At 33.6% G+C, this 25,063-nt stretch overlaps 1 protein-coding gene across 1 annotated transcript; it reads right to left on the bottom strand.

Moving 5' to 3' along the window:
• Nucleotides 1–5,163: 5,163 nt before the first annotated feature.
• On the bottom strand, nt 5,164–24,049 carry LOC138323861 (uncharacterized). Its single transcript, XM_069268760.1, has 7 exons — nt 23,644–24,049; nt 18,462–18,815; nt 15,132–15,518; nt 14,510–14,641; nt 13,710–13,802; nt 13,285–13,384; nt 5,164–12,028 (listed from the first exon to the last, which is right to left on the bottom strand). The coding sequence occupies exons 1-7, from the start codon at nt 23,723–23,725 to the stop codon at nt 11,122–11,124; spliced, it is 2,055 nt and encodes a 684-aa protein (XP_069124861.1). The 5' UTR covers nt 23,726–24,049; the 3' UTR covers nt 5,164–11,121.
• Nucleotides 24,050–25,063: the final 1,014 nt, after the last annotated feature.

Raw genomic sequence — 25,063 nt, forward strand, 5'->3', positions numbered from 1 at the left:
AGATGTCACCTGCAAGAGAGCTTCAAACAAGGGGAGTTAATTCATGATTTCCTCCCTCTCCGACTGCGGTCAAGTACTAATAAAGTGTTAGAAGAGTTTGTAATTTAAATCAAATTACAAAGATAACATTACATGTATAACACAATAATTATAAAACAATAGCATATACCTACTGTATCGTGTTCCAAATTTCTCTTCGGGTAAACTTTATTTTGACAGGCATTATGTTTCTCATTTAATTGTACAGTATTGTGTGCCAATGAAACCGTTTTCATGTACAGAATAAGATGTAATGGGCATTAAAGTAAAAATATGCGTTATAGTTTTAAAATACTTTAGTCAGAAACATGATAGGGAAGTGTTCTGTTTAATACAAAATAACATGCAATTCATTTTGGCTTGAAATTGATATTATTTAATTACCTACTTATATCGGTACATGAGTTGTCCTAAAAAGGGTACGGAACTTCTCCTCATCAGCATGATAGATCATCGAAAGACAGCGCATTTATAAATGATACACATGATTTGAAATATTGTTGGTGGTTACAAATCTAATGTACACAAACTAATATAAAATAACTTGTTTTGCTTTTGGTAGATACATATACCTGTGTAATCAATACTTCATTTCATATAAAGCATATAGCGTCATCGATTTTTTTTCGGGACGCAATTAATATGATTTTACAATATTTTTTATCTTGAAGAAACTCAAACTTTTTTCATTGGTGGTAATGGTGTAAAGTAAGTAATTTATGTAACTGAAGAAAAATACTAATTCAGCTCCTGTTTTTGACAGAAAGAAAAAAAAACATTTGTCGGCGGTATAGCATCTTTAGAATATAAAAAAAAACAATGCAAAAACGGGGTCTTGAGTTAGGTTTAATTTGGAACTAGTTCCATTTTCAAATGTCTTTCACTGAACTATTTGTGATTAAAACTCTTTGTAATCAGGTAGAAAATATGTTTGAATAAGTGGCATTTTCAATATACATGTATGTTTTTCATCCCTTATTCAGCACAATTAGTACATGCATTAGTAATGTCAATATTCAAGTATAAAGTATTTCATTATCTAGGACAAGTAAAGTACATGTACACTGGAGTATGAACTACGTTTTGTGTTCCTGTAATCATTTAATGGAAACGCTGCAAACTGAAAGTATTCAAAATAGATTATATTTCAGTTTTGAATGACAAATGGCAATATGTGGAATCGTACTGTCGGTGCTCTGTTTCAATGTTTACCAGCCACTGTGAGATCTAAAGGGAAATGAAGGGGGTCAACGGTAGGGTTTGACATAGATCTAAAGGTCACTCAGTGCAGCCGTATATATCTATCTCACCACTGGTTTATTTACCACGGAAATTGGATCATTATGTATGTGAACTGTTGGAATCGTAGCTGTGTGAACCTATAGACTCCCTATGATCCTATAATTAATATAATTATCCGGATAGTGTGTCACAGGCTGGTCCTGTGATGTATGTAATTGTTATATCATAGAAATGTATAGATGTCAGGACTCGGATCCCTGTGGTTGGGTAACAAAGGTTTCATTATTTTTTCCTTTTGGACAAGTTGTAGTATCCACAGGGGCTTGACATTCCAACCAACAGTCAATATATTTATATATATTAACTGTTGGTTGTAAATTTGTGCCAAGACCCTGTGTGCTAGTATCTAAGTTATATTCATTGGACCTCATTCTATATATCTATTATCCATATGTTTTAAGTACTAGAACGACTTTGTATGGATACAAAATATGAAGAATCCTATTTAGTTGCATGAACAAAACTGATCAGTAAATCTAATGAAGTTTGCCAACAAGCTAAATTGGTTATATTTCTGTTGTATAAATATTAATGTTTTCTATTTCAACACAAGTTTTAAATCCTCTGAAGTTTATGTTTGACCTTTGAATCAAGATCACATTGACATATTTATACTGCATTGCATTTCGTCTATATGTGATTCTGAGAGAGAGCAAAATTATTCAAAGTTTAAAAGTCATGGCTAAACTGAAATGGCCTTTGACCTTGCAGTCAAGGTCACTGTGATTTAGCAGAAAGCACTGCACAGCAGCTATAGGTGATGCAAAAGATAATGCAAGTTTAGTCAAGACATCATGGACATGTTGAATACTTTGACCCCAATAAAAGCATTTAGAAGAGCCAAAATAACGCTTGTATTATGTAGGTCTTTGGTCATTTGAAGATTTTTCAAAATTCAAAATTATAGAGGCACTGCCATTGAAGCATCAAACTAGTGCGAGCTTCATGAACGCTTCTTAACTTTAAGAAATTCTTAAAATTCTCCATAGGTGGCCGAGTGGTTAAGATGTCCTTGAGCTCCACTTCTGGGTCGCAAGTCCGAACCCTATGTAGGGCAGTTGCCAGGTAATGACTGCTGGTCAGTGGACTGGTTTTTCTCCAGGTTCTCCGATTTTCCTTCACCATCAAATGGCCTTGCATGTCTCTGGCTGTTTATAGGACGTTAAACTAAACAAACAAAACCAAAACTCCATAGGAAAGCATTACATGAGTTAAGGACAATTCTTTAATAACTTAAAATTTTTCCTTTTCTGTAATGCTTTTCTATAAGAATTTTTAGTTCAGGTGTTCAGGCAACTGGCTCAGATTACATACCGTATTCGACCCAATAAGAGCCCAGGGCATTTAAAAAATTGAAAAAAAAAAATGAAAAGGCGCTAATAAGACAAAATTGTATTGCAAATCTTTACAGTTTTGTATAGTTTTGGTCTTTATTTATGCCTGGGCAATTAAAATTGAGGCCTCCAAAAGGGGGATGGGAGCTTATAGGGACATGGGCGCTTATTGGGTAGAATACGGTAACAGGGTTTTGAAATCCCTTTTACACCCACTTTAGTAAAGAACAACACATGAATTTCTATGTTGAAAGTCAATAAATCTGTAAGTATTGACCACATATTTAATATTGTACAGTATCGTTACATGTACACAACCATATCTATATATAGAAACCTGACACATTCTCAAAACATTTCTTTGAACATTTATTTATATATTTAATCCATCTACAAATACATAATTTCAACATCATTTCCATATACAACAAGAACGATATCTGTGAATCAGCTATCAGTATCAAGGACTCACATACATGTACATGTGTGTAATGAATATACTTATTATATGAGGGTGAGCACAAAACTAAATGTGAGTGAGCTCGGTGAGTTCATCAAGTCATTTACATATCATTCTGTTATATCTGGGTTCATTATGCTTTAATGAATGAATGACAGTTACTATTCTCATATGAAGAAATCAGTAATTATAACAAGCTGTGATAAACTAATTCACCCCTCAACACACATTTAAACTCTTCTAATTCACAGACAGGAATAGTTCATTATGAATTTTCAGGGGTGAATGAGTGAACTCCTTGTAGTGTGATTGTGATGTCACTACAAATGTTACTCCCATAACATGAGGGTCGACTTGTCAGCCGTTTTTTTATCGGACGTTATTTTGCTGACTGTCTGACAGAAAATTACTAATAATACTGCATAAAGAGGTAAATTATTCATGGTTATGAGATGACCATACAAACAAAATATTTTACTTAGTTACTTTTTTAATTGTAAGCTAGTGCACAATTACATTTGCATTAAGCGCTATCACCACTGTGTTCCGATAGTGAAACAAAACATACTGTGATCTGATTTTGATATCAGAGTTACTTCCCTTTGTTTCACTTTGTCAGTACTAACGAAGTGAAACGTCAATCCGTCATTACTGACAGATTGAAACAAGGGAAGTTACCCTGATGGATCAGAATGATATTTGAAAATTTATCCTGTTTTTGTGAACAGTCAACAGTGACATCATGACTTTATGTGAGAAAATAACACCAATTTTAATGACATATATCACACAAATCTATGATGTAACAATCAGTTCCTAATTGGGTGCAAGGGCAAATAACTCTGCATGACTAAAAAGCAGAACACCAAGACATTCGATAAATTTTCTTTTCAGATTTTAAATATTTTTGAAAATGATAATTATAATGCCCTATTTCACCTAACAAATAAAGGGAATTCCAGGAAATATGTGTCATAGTCCAACAATGTAATTAAATCAGTGCAGTGGTAAATAAAGGTGCTTTGAAAATACTAAGCAACGAAACCATAGTATACAAATAACTAGTTTTTTATAATCATTTTCTGCATACAAGGAAATCAATACTATTTAGAAATATATAGATTTTGAATAAAAAATTAACGAAATCGGACAAAAAAAAATCAGCTGTATATTGTTTTAGATATAAATATATGATTATTGTTTATTCTGGATAACAGTGATAAAATAATTAAATTGCAGGCACTTTTTCACAACAACAGAAATAATTACATTTGAACACAGTAAGCACTCTGATTTGAGTAAAGATGGGGTGAGAATAGGGGAGGGGGGTGGGGGGGAGGGGTCGGGAGGGTTGTAAATGGAATGTAGATGAATATTTAGGGGGTGAAAGGGGTAGTACATGTACATGGAATGCAGATGAATATCTATAGGCCTGACCTCTATCTTTGTACACAATAATCCACAAAACAGTTGGACTACATAGACATTGTCTATAATGATGCTGTTAAAAATAAACCTAACATTTAGCTGCATGACTTGCATGTAGGTGAATGTCAAAGGACTCAACTATGATAAAATATCCTGGTTTCAATTTATATCTCCAAATATTTTCTTGGCAAAAGATGTTAAATGCCAATAGGATTGGACATCAGCCATAGACTATCTCAGTACTCTCTGTTTGTGTCTGCTGTGGCTAAAATAAGCTACTATCTTTAATATCAACCAAGAAGGCTCACTCATGTGAGGTCAGCGAGCATAAATATACAACATCAATAAATATACAGTTCTTGATAATTTAACAAGTGAAGAAAACTAGAAAAGCACTGTTCTGATTTCCTATACAGTAAAGAGAGCTCTCTTCATAATTATCAAGTCTCCTTTATTATTGAAAATTCTCAGAGACCTTTTCTTGTCAATGACACCACAGGGACCTGGCACGAATTTTCAAAAACCAGTATATCTGCATGTATATGTATTTTAGTACATACATAATCATATATATACAATATATATACATTTACAGTATATATATATATATATATATACCATTGATTAAAATAATTGTGCCAGGTCCCTGTGAATGACAGCTGTTTTTTAAGTGTTCATGTTTGCTACGTGTAACTAAGCATACAAACAAGTGGATTTTTTTTTTTTTTTTTTTTTTTTTTTACATTATTTGAGCATAAAAGAGGGCATAACGGTCATGGAAGGTTACCATCTTTGGTAGCCCAATCTCCAGTTCACTTTAACTTATCAAAAAAACATATTTTTTACCTTACAGGCCTATTTTTCCAATTCCAGGTAATATGACAACACAAAACTAAAGGACTACATACATTCATACATTTTGATTAAAAAGCTTACCACACAGTCACATTCTCGATTAAATATTATCACAATATTACGCAACAAACTTAACAAACGCATCACACAACCTGTACAAAATCATTTCGACAGCTTAATAACCAATATTTATGGGTCTTTCTTATGCAGAATTATTTGCTCTCGTGATTTTTATTATTTATTCATTTTTTTATTTTCATTAAGCGAGAAATTATTCATTTTCTGAAAATCAATGGCTGTGACATATTGCTATAGCAAATAATCAATATCTGTATACTCATTCACCCTTGATGGCAAACTTGGATTCTTCCAATTCAAAGGATGGAGCAGTTCATTATATATTTTAGGGGATAGTTAACATTTAAGAGCAGATAAGAGCCCTAAAAGGCCTGTTTCAATCAATTTTCTGTGATAACTTTAATTTCTTAATGAACTGTTCCGGTCTTTGAATTAGAAGATTTGGGTCAGTTCAATTGGTATTCAGAGGTGTAATATGAGTGAGCTAAGAATAAATAAACAAGAGCAGATAACTTTGCATAACAAAAAGACAGAAAACTTGTATACAGTTAAAATTGAACAGTGAAATCTATATATCTACACATTTACATAATGGACACACTCCCTAACATTGTATTTATCTATGTGATTGTTTTGTTATATTTGGCCCCGCAGTAATTTCGTCCCTTAGAAATGGACGTCCAACAGATACACAAAATGTCAGTCATATATATACAAAATGGCAATGATACAAAAATAATATACAAGTTTGGTACAAATGATGTAAACAACCCAAAGTTTACTTGAAGCTGAATCTGTTGCATATATGCTATATGTGTTCTCCGAGTTTACGTAAGCATCACTGGACAGGGATGGGCATTGAATGGAGACAGTTGATGCCCCGAAACATTTATACAAACACGGAAGTAGCCTATCATATTTACAAAATATTCATAGAAAAACTAGCTGGGCAAAAACATCAAGGCATTGCAATGGGTTAGAAAAATACCAGCGACAAAAATAGAACAATGGAGAATGGTATATCTGAGGTTACGGATCTCGTACAACTCTGACCAAATGACATTTAGGTACATTTGCTTGTGAATTATTGTGAAATAAATAAACAACCCTTTCATTTCCGAAAGAAAAAAAAAATCACAACCACAGTTACAAGAGAGAACATAGAAGGCATATGTTACATGTATGTATATTAGTAAATAAAATGAAATTGAATGAATTCTGAATAACCAGTTATTAAAGCTTTATCAATACGTGTATTTAATCTAAAAGGTATTAAAATATCATGATTTTATTTGTGGGGATAAATAAAAGATATGAAATTTGAGGTCGATTTGTATACAGAAGTGAAAACTTGAATAAAAAAATTGTGTTTAAATATCTCTCTAAATGCGACTTTTTGGTGTTTATAATATTATAATTATTTTTTAAAAATATATATAGGTCAACATTTGAATCTACAAAATATGTATTCATTCCAGCTTTATGAAAAATTAGCCTATGTTGTATAATACATCTTGCTTTATAGTGTATCATGTATATGATAACCAGTCCTTCAAAGTCCAGTATCTTGATCATGAGATATTGTACGACTGTAGGTACATGGACATGTATATGCAAAATAGCTAGGGCTGTGTGGATTAACGAGGATTGTATTTAAATAAGGTATTGGATTACAGAATATATGGTAGATTATGAGCACCTATGAATTCTTAAACTTTACCAGTGATGAGGTACTGTACTGTCTAGATCCATTACTGTAAAGTTTACTCAAACTATCGCTGAGCTAATATAATCATGACAGCAATGTGATACTACCCCAAAAAAAATAAAAACTTAGTACGTAGTTCCATTTCCTGACATTTCATAAATTCATTACATATTTTGCTTCTAACAGATTCCAAGCCAATACAATAATATCAGTGTATAGTTGGACCAGACTTACATTAATTTAGTATTCAAGTGCGAGTGTAATTAAACTTCTGCTTTAAAGATATATATATGGTATATAATATTGTAATCTCTAAGGAATTTAATCCTAAAGTTATTGTGGTGATTTCTGTACATGGTTTGCTTTTCAAATTATCTCTATGTACTCTAAACAACAGAAAATAATATGTGAAGCAGAACTTTTTTTTACCATATGACCTAAAAAGGTGTAGATGTCACCCTTAGCTGCACGTAGTATCCAGAGAGAAATCATTGGCATACAGTTAGTACATATTCCGTCTTTGTATATTACAGAGTTAGCTCCCTTGCGGATAGGTATCGATCGTTACATCATTATTTTGTGAGCGCAATTCACATCATTTTCTCCTAAAAAGTATAACGTTACACTCGAAAACACATGACATCACAATCAATACCTACCCGTAAGGGCAGATAACTCTGTAATATGCAAATACGGAATAGTGCCCAGAAATTTATCTGCCCATTGAGTTTCAAACTAAGCTTGTTCATAATTAAATATAGCTAGAAGTAGAAGGCTTGTATCATTCAAGCATGATAACCTATATCACTTCATTATCATAAACTGTAATACTATATGTAGTATATTCACAACATTCATGTTAAAGCAAGGGCATGATTAATCATATTTCTAATTAAATTATACACTGAAAAGAAAATAAATATCACAACCATCAGGTTTTATAAACTAAGTTTATAAAATGTTTATGCCATATCAATTATAAAAGCTTCAAAAAATTGACTGTTATTGAAACAATAAACTGTATATTCTGATTTAGGAAACCATATACATGGGATTACTTTGTTTGTTTCCCAAATGGCCAATAGCCATGATCAAACTATTTGGAATTTTCATTTATATAAATCATTGTATATTTCATATGAACAAAACATCAAAAACAAAAATCTGTCTAGGACTTCCGTCTATTCGTTTAAAATCCTGTTAACAGCAAGGGTATATTTTTAATGTGCAAAGTTTAGGAAGTGGAGGAAAGTGGAGTACCCGGAGAAAAACTATCGACCAATGGTAAGTACCTTGCCCCACTCTTTTGTGGCTTTAATATATGTTAACGTTGTGACTAGAAACCCTAATTGTGACAGTGAAAACAGTGCATTGATAGACTTTAGACTAACTTTAAATTTAATAGGAATGCTGTGAACGTTTGTATGGAATGGGAAACAATAGATAAACTCTTTATCAGTAATTAAACAATAACCAAAACAGGAGTAAATTTTATATATCAGGAATGTTTACCAGTAACTCTTCAACAGAAACTGGAATAAAGAAATAATCAACATTATTAGGTCATAAATTGTTAAACTGGTAAACAGAAAGTGAACTAAATTATACTGCAAGATATATAGTACATGTGTAATTATATCTAAGTGATATTGATGTCTGATGCACTGGCTGGGCACTTGATCTTATATAAATCTACAATTCATAATACTGTAATTATAAATAGACATAATTAAAGTATATGTAATATACTGCTGAAATATTACACAATTTGTTTGCTAGCTTTAATTACATGTGATCTATACTAATCATTATAAACATTTGTATCTAATTGTATCTAAACCAGAAAGTTTGATGTTCAGAGTGTGAATGTCAACTGAAATCTATAGGTGTAAAATTATAAACTGAAGATGTACCAGGATTTAATTATTTGCTTATCAATGCATACTATATATAGAAATTACTGAAAAGATCTAAATCCAATAATAGAATTACATTGTGCTAAAAGACAATGCAAGCTGTATGTTATAAACATGTATATCATGGAATACAAGTTTTATCATAATGTAATAACAATTGGGTAAGTATATGTCATTCAATCTCCTGCACTGGGTCCTGAATCTGTGTGTACAAAATTAAAATTAAATTTGTTCTCTTATTAACCTTGATTCATTGTTTTCATTGTTTGTACCCAGAATAAAAATGATCGATACAGAAGTTGGACATCGCAGGATTCTGACAATGTTGTGTATGTATGTATAAAAACAATGATGATGAAAATCTATTCGTTATTGTTAATTTTAAGTTAATTACATTTTCACAAGGATGTTTTGACTAGATATGTTCACCTTAAGCTTGAGAACTGTTAGCTCAAAGGGGCTTATCACTCTTATACTAAAACACAGGAGCATATATTGAATAATTCACAGATCATTTTACATACCGGTACACTTTATGAGTTGAATGACTTCATTTTTTTGAGATACAAATTTTCGTGTAATTTCACAAACGAGCTCGCACATGAATTAAAATGTTCATGAATAGTTATACTGTACAATCTGCCTTAGCGGCCACCTCTGTATAAAGACCACCTGATTATTAAGTCCCAATTTTCTATGGCCCCAAATTGACTACACAATTCTACATGTGTATAAAGACCATTCTAATTGTCTTCATTTTCTTTGGTGGTCTTTATACACAAGTTTGCATGTATATGAATTCTAGATTGTCAATAAGAGCCACAAAATCCATGTATTCATGCATATGTTGAAAATAATGAAGCCACAAAATATAGTTTATACATTTGTATACCCAAAAATAATGTGGTTTACAGTACGGAATAGTCTATATAATGTATGGATGTACATATCAAAACATTTCTGTGACCTGGAATGATTTTGTGTTGTCCAAAATTAGGAACGCAAGTGGGTGAGTATGACTGAATGTGTATGCTGTACATGTTCACAGTAAAAGGAATGTATACCTGAATAAACAGACCCTTTCCATTTTTATTTTGAATCATTTGATTCTTAGAATAAGTCTTCCATAATGTTTTCAAAGCAATGTAATTTAGAAATATTACCTTTAGAAGTGTTCAGAATAGCTTGACATATTGGTAATAGTATATTATATATAAATTAAAGAAATGTTCTTGGAATTTCTATGAATCAATCTGGGGAGTTATTTTACATTCTTATACAATCTTCAGTTAAAGTTCTTTATTTGATAATCAACCATTAATTTACACCTTTTATACTGTATATACATTAAATGAATTTCTACTTATAAGTGAAGCTGTTTCTGTGGAAATTCACTTTCTTTTGTGGAATTTAACCATCACCAAAGAATGATTGCAAGAGAAAATGTTAGTTTTCTTTATAACTACCTATTTTAACTTTTAACTAAAATTATCTATTTTTAAAATCTGTCAGATTTTTTTATTTATATTATTTTTTATCCATGATAACTAATCTGTGGTTGTTAGTTACTTTGGCAGTATTCATTAATGATATCACATAGAAACTTGGCAATTTGGCATGTCTTGAATGATGTGCAATTAATGGAAAAAACTGAATGAGTGCATGATATTGTTCAACATTTTTCAACAATTAACATTAATATGAAACTATCACTTTCTTTAGAGCTAAATCATTACAAATAGCAGAAAATCATTTGTGTATCTAAATTATTCTAAAATCATCAACAGAAATTCAGATTTAACATCAATATGGTATTTTCAATACGGAGGGCAGAATATGTAGCAATGATGCCCGGATCACAACTTAATTGGCAAGAATGTTTAAAATTCATTGCAGGAAACATTGTGTATACAATATATAGGCATCAAATTCCTACACACACATACACACAAAAACAGAAGCAGACATTAGTGACTAAACAGCTTTTTGAGATGACACCATTCAAAACTTAGTGCTGGTTTCGTCGGGTTCTGCTTCAAACACGTCTGACTGACGTGGATTCGATTCCGTGTCGTCCTTTTGTAACGTGCCTGCTTTACTGCCATCAGACAGGGACGACTTGATTGAGCCAGGTATAAGGTAATCGTCCTCGGACACCATGACTTGGTCAGGACTTCCGACTGACCGGTACCCAGTGTCCTCACTTTCACAACAATTTTCATTTGACAATTCCTTTACCACATTCACTTTGTTCTTTCCTGGATTTTCATGCAATAAATTAGGTGTATCCTCATCCGATTCCACACGAATATCCTCGTAATTCCGCGGATTCACACTAGCACCGTGCTCGTCCTCAGAGCTATCCTGCTCCTCAGCTTGCCCCATGGGATTATTTGGGGTTTGCTTGATCTTATAATCATCTATGTGGATATAGAAATTAGGGTTTGGGACGACTTGTTCCTCGTCCTTAACCCCTTCATTGAGACAACGTCGATCCTGCTCCATGCGCTGTATCAATACTTGTATCTCATCACTTGTTGCATAAGCCAGATCTCGTTGTTCTGCTCTATTCACTGAAAAATTGCCGTTATCCCATGGCATATGGTAAGGATTTACCTCCATTTCAGGAGATTTTTTGCTTATTTTAGGAGTGGGAACTGGTGGCGGAACTTTCACTTCTGAAGGAAAGAATTGCCCACTATGCTTTTTACCCGGTGTAAAAGTTTCCATGATTTTACTGGGACTAATTATACTGCCCGTGTCACCAGCTGGTTTGCCGTTGGTAGCACCAACTGTTTCATAATAATTTCCTTCGTGGGGTTCGTATCTATCGGCTAGAGGAAGTGGCGGAGGGATATTTCCTGTCAACACTCGACGTGTCTCGTCATCGTGTTCCTTAGCTTTCCTCCTGAATTAAAGAAAAGATCAACATAATATAACTGATAATTGTAATCTCAGGGCTTTTTCTCATTGCTTTGGGAATGGGGCCTGTGGCTTTGAATTTGGGAAAATGTGTGACAAAACCAAGATTTGGGAAAAATAATGAAATATGAAATAACGCATAACAAATAAAATATTTTTATTTCCAGTGTAGTTTATATGTTCTTTTCTGAAGCCAATTCACAAATATCTAAAGCCATAGCCTTCTAAGTTCATACAATATTTTTGGATAGTTTGCAAGAAATTTTGATTTTGAGAAATTTAAGGCATGAATTGGGAAAATTCAGAGGCATTGCAACGGGGAATGGGGCCGAAAATCGGCCCCAAATCATGAAAAAAAAAAGCCATGAATCTTCATAGATGATAGAAATTGTAGGCAAAAGCATCCTTGATATCCAAGGAGTTACTATCACTGTCGCAATATCAAACCAATACTGTGTCATAAAACTGAAGGCTATATGTGGGACAACTGATGAGACTGGTAATTTGGTCTTTTGATGTACATCAACAGATCTTTTTTTCCTATGTTTGAATAATCCAGAATGAAGAGAAAATTGTTGACCAAAAGCAAAAGCTCTGTTAGCGTGCAGAATATTTAAATCAGTTGTTTCATCACAATCAAAGACTGCTTAATTGAGGACTATATTTTTACAAGTCAGGAAAAAAGAATATCTTTAAAAGTAAAGCTTTTCTTAAATTTAATGTATTTGTGTACTAAGACCTCTTTAAATGAGGTTTTGCACATAAACTTTACATGATTAAGATCCGAGACAGTATAAATATAGCATGAGTTATCTCCCATTTAATGATAGCCATAAGGTAAATCATAACCAATCAATGGGATTCCCTCACGTACCACATCATACCTGATAACGTTTGTGCGGGACTATTGTTTCAATTGATGAATGGTAATGGAATGACAAAAGATGATACCCTGGGCTAATGCCATCTCAGCGGGAAGATTACAAAGAAACATGTTCCAACACCACTGGAGATACTAGTACCGTACAAACATTATCAGGTATCACATGGTATATGAATTAGTCCCATTATCAATCAAGTAATTAATTATTAACATTGTCACTCTGTTGGTTGACAGGTATATTCTAAATAAAGTAATATCCAACTGTTATAGATATAACAAACAAATTTACTAAATACCAATGAAATTCTATATTACCGCTTCGTTTTGAATCAGACTTTGAAAATAACCCAGTGAATTACCTTTTTCTTGATTGTCGTCGTCGGATGATACAGATGAGGAGGATAAGAAGAAGGAGAACAATAGCACCTGCTGCAGCGCCCCCTATGATAGCTGGCCACTCTGGAGAAGAAGAGCAGAGAACTCTGTCAGGTTTATAACAAATATCTAACAATAAGCACAAAATGGATACTGAATAACTCACAATACTATTTATGTATCCATTTGATAAGTTCCAATATCCTGTTGCCTAAATGATAACCAATATGTTGGTTGGTTGTAGGTGCTCCCACGCAGGCCTCATCATAATCCTGAATTAAAAGCTGATGATAAGATCATTAGGCTGTCCATGTCAGACAATTTAACCACTTAACAACTTCTTTATAGTTAAGGTGCTACCACTGCTCTGGTCGTTAACCAGGTGTTTGTTTGTTGTTGCCATGGTTACCTGTTTGTTCCTTAGACCGAGCTCCACCCGTGTCGGCACCGTAACCTGGAATTGGACTTTCCGTAACTTCTCCATTCCCATCAAAAATATCGTCTGAAACACAAGACCATTGCTTCAGTTAATGGAGATCGTCATAAAAAACTAATACCTAGTGTTTTATATTTATAGACTCATTTGAAATTTGATCTGAAAATGAAGGCCACAGGGTCCTTCATAAAATAAACCAGTATAATGTTCAATATTGGTCAATAGATGTTAAATACAGGATGGTACATAAACAGTACCACTCAGTAATACAGACAAGCCTGATCGGCAGCAATAAAGAATCAACAACAAAGTTCATTCAATGATCAAAATGAAACCTTTTCAAATCCGACCATGGAATTTAACTCTGGCTATCTTGGTAACATGTGGGTGCCATCAGCAATTGCATCAACAGACCATCGGAATGTTTTTGCAAGGAAAAGTTAAATTTATCAGAAGATAAAGCATAAGGATTTACGTCATTCTGTTACTGAATGCAAAATTCCTGTACTTCACCTTTAATTTGATCTGTTCAGTTTTAAGTTCTATTACCAGCCAGGGTCATTTAAGGACATGCTAGGGTTTGATGGTGGAGGAAAACTGGAGAACCCGGAGAAAAACTACTGACCAGCAGTCAGTACCTAGCAACTGACCCACATGGGATTCAAACTTGCGACCCAGAGGTGAAGGGCTTGTGGTAATATGTCGCGGCATTTTAACCACTTGGCTGTCGCAGCTCTTAGTATACTTCACCTTCTTTCCTGTGATTACATTACCTTCAATAACTGTTGCCGAGGGATTATTTGTTTTGGGTGTTGTTGGTATCATCTCCACAGGACCACAGAAGCGTGGATTTTCAGCACTGTTCCTACCGCAGGATATCACCACCTTCTGGCCAGGCAGGGTCGCTGTAATACCAATAGGGATTCAGAGTTTTATCGCTGTAATACCAATAGGGATTCAAAGTTTTATCTTAAATTTTTAATTCATACACAGACCGAAACGAAAATCACAGTTCTCCTCCATAACTATACTATGTGTCTTACTTTGCTACCTGAGTGAGATACTTTATTTTGCTTAATTGTCTTAATGTCGTAATACATTAATGTACAGTAAAACTATCTTAGACCAACCAGCTTGATACAAATTTTTGCTTATTACGAAGTTAATTAAAATCCTCGGTTTTGGCTCCTCTTTATTTATACTTCTTTGAGAAACCTATTATGAATTTGTTTATAGCAAGTTATGTGTTGATACAAAGTGATTTCATGGTCCCATCAAGTCAATATTTGATTTATAACAAAGTTTAACAGAACTGTTTTCTGAAATTGTTGAAGTTAGTCGCGAACTTGAAAATAACACCAGTTTACACCTACAAATTTCGGACCATTATCTTACCTTTGACCTGTAGCCACACCTGAGCAGGGTACACACCAGGTTCGTAATACATAGACATTCGAGCATAGGACGATGAACTGTAGTAGATATCCATGAACTGACGGTAGAAATGGTTCGTCTGACATTTATAGTCACGCGGACCATTGGTGTCTGTAATAGTGAACTTGGCATGTGGATGACAATGCGAGATGTTGCTACCTTCATGAAGTCGGACGTCAACTGTACGAAAATGCAGCTTCGCGATAGAATTACAGTCCGACGTGGACAGGATACAGACACAGCGGTTGGACTGGCGATTCGACGTTTCCATGTGAGTGCCGTTAAATATCAAGTTAATGGTGTCTCCTTCCAGCGACTGGTTAGAACATATATCTAGGAAGGAGGCGTCTGGAAGGAAATAAAGATAATTAATAAAAAATATTTAACGAAGAGATAGTTATTAACAATATATACAGTTAAACAACTTCGTTAACCCACAGTTTGCAGGACCATGGTTTGAGTTGTTCAAGTTTTTGATACAAAGAAAATTGAATATGAATTAAATATACGATTGGGGCCATAAGAACAATTTGTTTTAAGTAGGGTCTTTCGTTAATTTGAATTTAGTTAACAAGGCTCAATTGTAATAAAAAAATTTATATCTAATGCAAGATGAAGATGCAATGTAAAGGTAATTAGCATGAAAGTGTATTTATATGGATTTAAACAGCCTCCCTGGAATAGGGAACCAGGTGTTTCATAAGAGTCAGCACACTGTGATTCAGTGAAGATATAAAGGTATATCAGCTACATTAGTAAAGATCTGGGCAAAATATGACATTATTCAAAATCTTAATGAGTTTCCATGTAGAATTTTTGCCAGTGCTATTCACATGATGCCAGAATCATGGAAATCATCCTCGACATTCAAAGGTTTTAATACTATATATCATTGTCGAAATATTTCCCCTTCGACTACGACATAGCAAAACTGAAGGCAGATCAGGAGACAAAAATTGACCAATTACAGGCCTACAGAGATCGAGACTTCCTTTGAAGATTAGAGAGATCAACACCGCCAAGCTTCAAAGCTATACAGTGTACCGTTATTTGATTTTTTTTTCTTTATGTACATACATATTAGGACCAAACTACCGGTGTCATCTGTTGTCTCACACAGAGCCTTATACTTACTAGTAAGTTTTACTATAACATAATTCAGGGGTGAATATAGAGAGAGCCAGCTGGAATATCAAGATGGGGAATTACAAGATACAAAAAAATATTAGTACAATGTATTCCTGTCGGATATTTTTGGTGTTGAAATTTGATCCACAATCAACATTCTTATTAAATATCAGAGTTCTTTTTCTTTTTTTGTGAAAAGGGCATGACAAACTCAGCATATTCTCATCAGCTTGTAGGAATCTTAATTCTACATTGTGTCAGATTTCTAGGGAAAATATAATTGAATTTTTCCTCTTGACTGCACTGAATTAATGTTCAAATCCCATGGGGGTATATAGCATATTATATCTGCATCATATCGATACTGATATTAAAGATTTTATGACAAACTCCATATAACTTCTTTAACAGCATAATGGATCAGATTCATTTCTTCTTTTAGGACGTTTGAGGATGGATTTGATTTATTTTGGCTTTACTAGGTGTAAATTATATTTTAAAGGACAGCTATAAAACTTGGCCAGATTTGGCAGAAGTAAGCTGAAACTCCATGAGAAAACCACAACAACATACTGGGTATAAATAAACACTTTTTCATTACAATAGATTTTCATACAGTTGAATTCCTCTGGAAAAACCAAATTAGTTTATGAATTTATATAATGACCATAATTTTCACAGTAAGGTCAGGAATGCATAACACCTGGTTTTTCCCATTTACGTCCTTATAGCTTAATTTATTTTTGACACTACAAAACTATATATATCACAAAGGAATACCCTTTAAAAAGGTTTTAAAAGATACTCCACCGCCGACAGAGCATGAATGATACCATTCATTTGAACAATAACACGAGTTTCATCGCATATATATCATATTTGTCTAATTAACACAAAAATACAAATAAAATAATTTATTTGTTTTTGGTGCATGCGTAATTAGTGCTTCATTCTATAAAGGGCATTGTACTAGTGCTGTGAACTTTTTTGGGACGCAATTATTTTTAATATTTTTATCTTCAGGAAAAATACAAGTTCAAACTTTTCAATGGTGGTAATGGTGTCTTGTAAATAATTTTTGTAACTGAAGAAAAATACGAATTCGTCTGCTCCTGTTTTTTATAGAGAAAAAAATACCACTCGTCAGCAGTTAAGCAACTTTAATATATATATATAAAAAAATTGTTTTTAAAAGTATTAATTGCTATGAAGCTATAGAGCTCCTTGTGTCTGATGTTATTATTGAGAGGAAGTTTTAAACCACAACCCAGTGATCAGATGAATCATATATCTATCCAGGATATACCTCGGTAAAATATTGTTAAAAGATTGTACTGTTCAATGACAGTGATTGAATGCAAATTACAGTGTAAGGTGAATGTGATTCAAACAAACTGTGTAAGGGTTGATTTTTATATTCATCATCAAAATTTTAGGACTGTTTCAGTTCTTCATTCCAGAGCCTAGCTGGTACGATACGATGTACATGTAAATTGATGAGATTTGCGAAAAGCAATACTTATATATATAATAACCTATAAGCAGACATCTTTTAGTTTACTATGGGTACTTAATAATTCACAGTAACAAAATATGTACTGAATTATTTACATACTACATATAAGATCGTCGTATGCCAGAAGTTTTTGAAAATATTTCTTAACTCAATCACCCCTGAAATTTCACAATGGACTAGTCTAGTCTTTGGTTTAGAAGAGTCTAAATGTGTCTTCACTGGCAAATGAGTTAACAATTGTGCAATTGTCCGGTTTTAACAGAGAAAACTCCATGGAAAAGTGATATTTAACTAGGTACTTGTAGTTACATGTTCTTTAGACCACCTGTCATATTTGCTGAGATAAGCAACTAAGGGCATATATTTTATTTAAAGTATTTCTTAGGATAGCAAATGATCAGATCTGAATACAAAGTGCTGCTTTTAAGTGGCTATTGTACACAAAGTTATTTATGATAAAAACAAATTTTAACACATGAAATTGATCTTTAACATGTTAACAGAACTTAACACAATTACATTCTGAATTTGACTATGTATTTGCATTTATTGAAGTGTCAATATCAAAAAGTTTTTCCTATTTATACACAATATATATAAATATTACATTAATCAAATGACTCATAGATAAGACTACATGGCCATACCATCAACACATTTGTAGGAGGCACGGACGTAGTTCGTATGATTTCTGTTGTTACAAGTGTAAGCTGCACTATCTGCCTGGAGCCAACCACAGCGCTGCATCCCGGAGCAACGCTTGTACACATCATACGCCTTCGACTCCGAAAATGGCATCCGGCAATCGTACGGGTCATATCTGCAACACTGATTAAGGTTCTGACAAGCTGAGCTGGGACATTGTGAACTCAGAGGCTTGGAGAAATACTGAAGGTCCTTGATGGCAATTTTCTGTTGGTAGGGACATTCTAGGGAGTATTTATCATTACATTCTCCAGCACAGGCCGTCTTCGTCCACACATCTCGGCCAGATAGGGACACTGTAACGACAAAATATCATATGAAAATCACATAAATTCATAAATACTCATTACCAGTAATTAATTTACATGGTAAAATGTACAAAAAATTAATAATAGATACATCAAACCTGTTTATATAGACCTGACCCAAGGGATATCAGAAAATGGTCCTTATCTAATATTATCCATATTCATGTATATACATGGATGTCTTGCTACAACCCTGATGTCAGATCCATGCAATGTGCCTCTAGGTAAAAGAACACCTAAGATGACATAAACACATTTGAACTCTGTGATTTTGGATGAAGGTATACCTGTACAGCTAGACCTATCGTTTGAATGAACATATCCCAGCATGCAACATACACATCTTGATCTGCACCTTTTAGTTGTTGAGAAGAAGTACCGTATTCAACCCAATAAGCGCTCAGGGCGCTTAAAAAATTGATGAAAATGAAAAGGTGCTAATAAGTCAAAATTATTGCAAATTTATACCGTTTTATGTAGTTTTGGTCCTTATTTATGCCTGGGCAATTGAAATTGAGGCCTCAAAAAGGGGGAGGGGCTCTTATAGGGACATGGGCGCTTATTTGGTCAAATACGGTATACATACAACAATTTCTATTGCTTATTCACACATCTGTAGAGCTCAAAGGGAGGTGCAAAATTCTGTCTCCGCCTATATAAATACTCCAGTTATGTGCATATTTTCTTTTAAAAAATCGCCTAATTAAGGAAATAAGTGGAATCCTCTATATATAGTTATTCAAAGTTTCAGCCTTTTTCCTATCTTAGCCTATATAGCAGGTCAAGGACATAAATTTGAACAATGTTTGGGTGTATTTTGTTAAATGTTTTAATATAAACAATGGATATAGCATCCAAAGGTTATTTGCAGTCAGAAAAGTCCAGAGTATCTAAAGAAAAACCACCAAACCAACACCCTGTGACATTGAAGGTCAAGAATAACGCTTTATAGCCATTCATCTCACACATAAGCTGTATAATTGGGAATTATATGTATACGTATACAGTAACAGTGAAATGCAAGGATAGAGTGTGACTCACACATCATAATATTTATATATGCATTAATCATTATGATAACCATATGGACTGTCATACATATATACTTTATTGCACCCATGAATTTAAACCATAAATTCGGAATGTTTGCCAATCATATCTCCTATTTGGATAATAGCATTATGACATTTTTATCCATGTCATGTCATAGAAATTACCATAGCTACAAACGAGGACAATGTCTCTGATGCCAATTTTAATATGAAGGAATTTGAAACATTGAGTCAGGATTTTCCGAAGCTAAAGTAATCTGTACAATGCAATGAGATTACTATAGCTATGGTTTCATATCTACACCATATTTAGAAATAATCAATATCGTCTAAAAGCAGACAATCTAATTAAATTTGAATATTAATCTACTGATGACAGTGTACATGTATAGCAATTTCCCATTTATTGTTATTGGACTAGAGCCAATTACCCTTCGCAATGTTAACTGCTTTATATATGTTTCTCAATAAAACAATTGTCAAAAGAGCGAGATTCGATAATGAACATGCTTCTCTGCAATGCCCTTAAGGCAGCCCATCAAGAATACCGGTGTCAACATGGAATTCAATCAATTTTAACCACTTAAGCAAAACCACAGTGAAAACTAATTAAAATGGTCGAATCATTTACACAAAAAGAAAACACCGCTTCGGTAAATGTTAGTTGTAATGGACGCGTGAGACGAATTAAACCTGAAAGTGTTTTTGCACATGGGGAGTAACAGTGCAAGCTGTTTAGCAAAATATCTTAACCTTGATGAATATAGAACGGTTTTATGGTAAAACTGTATGAATTATACATCATAACATGTCCATATTGTATGTAGGGCTACCTACACAACTGCATAATTTGGTTTGGTGATTTTTGTCCAGGCTAGTTTTGGATGTACATGTAACTTGTATCATGATCAGATTTAACGGAAAGATGGAACTCCTCGAGGAAAATCATTGACCAATTTCTAAATCAAAGACTCCAGGCAAGGGTTTGCACTGGGTGTATCAAAAATGGGTTAATTTTCAGATAAAATGAGGTACCTCTATATAATTTTGTTGAACTTTCAGAAAAAAAAGGTGTCATTATTTATTGTCTGTGATTAAAAAGGATATTGGGATGGCATAAAGATAACCCAAGTCTGGAGCCTATAGCTATTTGTGGGTCCCTGAACGTATAGACTCAGATCGAGGTGGATGGCTTGTGTCCTTAACCACTCTGCCACCATCACAGGGCAATGTGCAGAGCATTGTGAAGTACTACTGTTTTTTATACATCTATCATGGGTATACAAATTGATACAGGGTGATTCTAATCTATCAGGGAGAGACAGACAGTGGTATTACCAATCCGTCAGAGCAAATAGATACAAAATCAGATACCATTTTAGCTCTGACAGATTAGATTCTGAAATATCGCTGTATCCCCCTCTGATGGATTAGAATGAGCTTGTACGTTACTGCAATTTATGTTCCTCCAAAGGATTTCAAACCAGTTTTGCACCATGAAATACTCTGTGACTATTATATAGCCCTCTCAGCTACGATAATGATAGTGCAATTTCCAATATATTATGTCTATATGACACATATAAATAATATGGTGTAATGTCTATAGCTGTAAATTACGTACATACATGTTATGTATAATACACAGCACCAGATTTTGTACAACTATTCCATCAAATGATATAATATGACAGATACCATAACTATTAACAAATGCACTCACTGGTACTATGCATAACACATGAACAAAGTCAAAATTCAAGGTCAAGATGAAATCCTGAGTGAAGAAAAAGACTTTTAGTCAATATTTGGATTGCCATTTTACTTATATTATGTTTTCAAAGATATAATAAATTTAAATGGCTCTTGTGTGTTATTTTCCAGTTGAGGAAAACATGAGTGCAGAACTTGTATATGGGAGTGTCTCAATTTCTGAATTGCAAAATACAGAAGACTCTAGATCTGATCTGTAAATTAGTAGGTGCTTTAATTCTATATATCTTATAGCAATAAACAAGAGTTATTATAAGTGTAGTGATCATATGTACTAGATATGTATATACATGATATCATCACCACACCCTTTACAAAACAATAGATACACCCAATTCATGTCATCACTGATGTTGATATTCATATATTGCAGCTATCGCAGACACATCAAGTTTTCATACAAAAGATTGTGAAAGTATTCATTGTATTATAGAGCAAGTATTTGTAGCAATTGGACCATATATATAAGAACATGTCCCTCAAACCAGAATGCATGTGTATATCTGATGTATTATAATATATCAAATGAATCATTAAACTTAGTGGAGAGACCAACTGCAAGTACATTCTGTATGAATCATATGTGTTTTTGCACACTATTACTGCATACAAAATTGGTAAATTGCAATTTTGACAAAGTATTTACCTGGTAGCAAAATGTTTTTCAAATAATCTACTGATGTATGTTGAAAGATACACAACATTATCTATGAATAATGAAAAAATCGTTTTTTTTCAGGATATTTCAAGATGTACGACAACAGTCTGACAGTTAGATTCAATATTAATATATTATGTAGTCAGACATAAAACATAATTTCATCCTGTTGAAATCTAGACAAAATGTCTTAGATAGCTACTAGAAAAATGGATCATGCAATCACTGGAGTTTGAATTTTATCTGGCATAAAATTTTGCCTTTTTTACATGTCACGCTAAATGTGTTTTTTCATTTGGCAAGACTCACTATATAAATATAATGAGCTTATTTTTACATACTATATTGAATTTGACCCAATTAGCTCCCCCCCACCACTATTTAAGGTTTCAATTTCACTTACTTCGCATTAAATGCAGACTGAAAATATGAAAACTCTGTTGTCTTCCTTTCCAATTTCTTTTTCAAATTGATTTATCGCCTAATTTGTAGAACAATTTTATGAAAGGCTAGACCAACTTTGTTTCTGTTAAGCGTCCGCTTTTGCTTTAATTTTTAAAGCACCCTGGGCGCTTATTGGATCAAATACAGTAATTATGTATGAGAAAATGTTTTTGCTTCAGCTACTGCTTTGAACCTTTTTTGGAGGTTCATCCAGTTTCAGCAAAAGCTCTAAATTGGATACTGATACCTATATTAACAGGACCAAAAAAGAAACATTTATAGACCTTCATATGACATTTGTGTTTTACCCCAAAATACATATTCCCGTCATTGCCTCTCTATTTTCATACTAAATGTTATGTGACTATAAATGCCAGGGGTCAGCATGTGTAAATGTGCTGCAGTCGGAGACAAAACCGAAGCTTTGTGTTCCAATTACTACATCACTGTTATGTATAGCAACTTATTGTATGTGCCTATGCATATGCATGTACACCGAAAATTACCACAGCTAGCACACACATATACATTAAGACACATCACCGTTACACAAAATATCAAAATTGACTCATATATATCTTATAATGTTAGTGTAGACATTCAATGTAATTTCTTACCTTCCTTTCCAAATCACTGAAGTCAGTGGATATGACATCTACAGAGTTTTAATTAAATTAACTTCCACTAATTGAAAAATGTTGCAACGACAACTGACAAGTTGAAAGGCTACAAACAGACAAATAGATGCACCTTACACTTAACTTCCATGATAAAGGAACTGACTATTTTTGTGAGGACATCGATTACACGTGTGTACCGAAATACAATAACAGAGAAATGACTCACCCGACGTAAGTGTCCAGTGTATTGGGGTGTTTGTGATACATACCTACAGAACTTAACAGGTGTCCACACAGGAGACTACACAATGCCCAAGTTCGGGTCCAATGTCGCCCTGTTACACTGTGCATACTGCTTCGACACCATTACACATTCCCTGCATCGGTCTTAATCCAACAGCACAGCTTCCCTCGGTCGTTTGACAACTAAACAGACAGTTCGTTGGTCTGTGACCTTCCGGTTGTAGTATTGTTTACATTTGTCATTTACAACCGATTTACATGCCAGCCACATGAATATTTCTCCGTCTCACATATGAATGAAACATGGGAAGGCACTTATTAACCTAACACAACCACCGATTTTTATATATTCGCGTTTTCTGTGCCAGATATTGCTCCCTGTTGAACCTCCATGTCGCACCTGGAAAGGAACCGGAAATCACCACTCAAATGTGACAGGTGTTATTGTTCAGTTATGTGTCGGGGGGAATTTAGCACCCAAATAAAAAATGCCCGGGTACATTTTTACCGAAGAATGATTATTAGTATCAAAATTGGTTATATTAGCATGCAAGTAAAACTTGTTAAAACGCTTTTCACTTTTCGCCAGATTTAATTTTAATTGTGGATTTTGAGAAATACATGTATTTTATCCAAAGAGTTTTGTTTTATGATCTTCATAACTTTTTTTTTATCTGTCGATCGTATTAGATCGTTTTCATTGCATAATAAAAACAATACTGTTCAGCTGAAAAATAATACTCTAATTTGTTTCCAATATTTTGGCGTTTCCATTCTTTTGTCAGCGCCTTTGTATTAGTATGTTTGGCTCTTACTTAATGTAAATGAAAAACACATGATTTTATCAGAGATTTAAATATAATTTAAATCTCTGATTTTATATAAATAAAAATATCAATCTAAGAATAATTTTCAAACTTCGTTTTATAAGGCATTTTTTGAAACACAGTGACCTCACCTACAAGTCTAAAAGGATTGGGCAGACAAATAAAAGACAGGCCTGATGCATTAATGAACTACATATACACATACAGGAAGATTAAGTGATCGATGGTTTCTTTAGGGCAGAAATAAGAGCGAAGATCTTTAACCAATTTGAACACCAGTAAGACCATAAAGGTATTAAAGTGCCAATGTTGGATCACATAAGAAGGCAGCATAGAGGCAAAACATCTCAACAGCCCTGATTGGAATTCTGGCTCAAGACAGCTCTTGAAAGCCAATTTTAAGGAAGCAGCACCCCGTCAACACTGGGATCAACCAAAGGAATCAAATTCGAAGCGACTACTATAGGTCAAACAGAAATTTTAGCATCTTTCTTGTGGGGTTTCATGAATGAAAATAGCCTGAATCCACCAAAAGGAACAGCCGAAAATAAAGTCCTGAATTGCTGTCAGTTATACTCTCTATTTTTTCAAAATGTTGTCAAATTACTATGATTTTGCA

Source organism: Argopecten irradians, chromosome 5, assembly GCF_041381155.1.
Source record: "Argopecten irradians isolate NY chromosome 5, Ai_NY, whole genome shotgun sequence".
In the NCBI taxonomy this organism is placed as follows: Eukaryota; Metazoa; Mollusca; class Bivalvia; order Pectinida; family Pectinidae; genus Argopecten; species Argopecten irradians.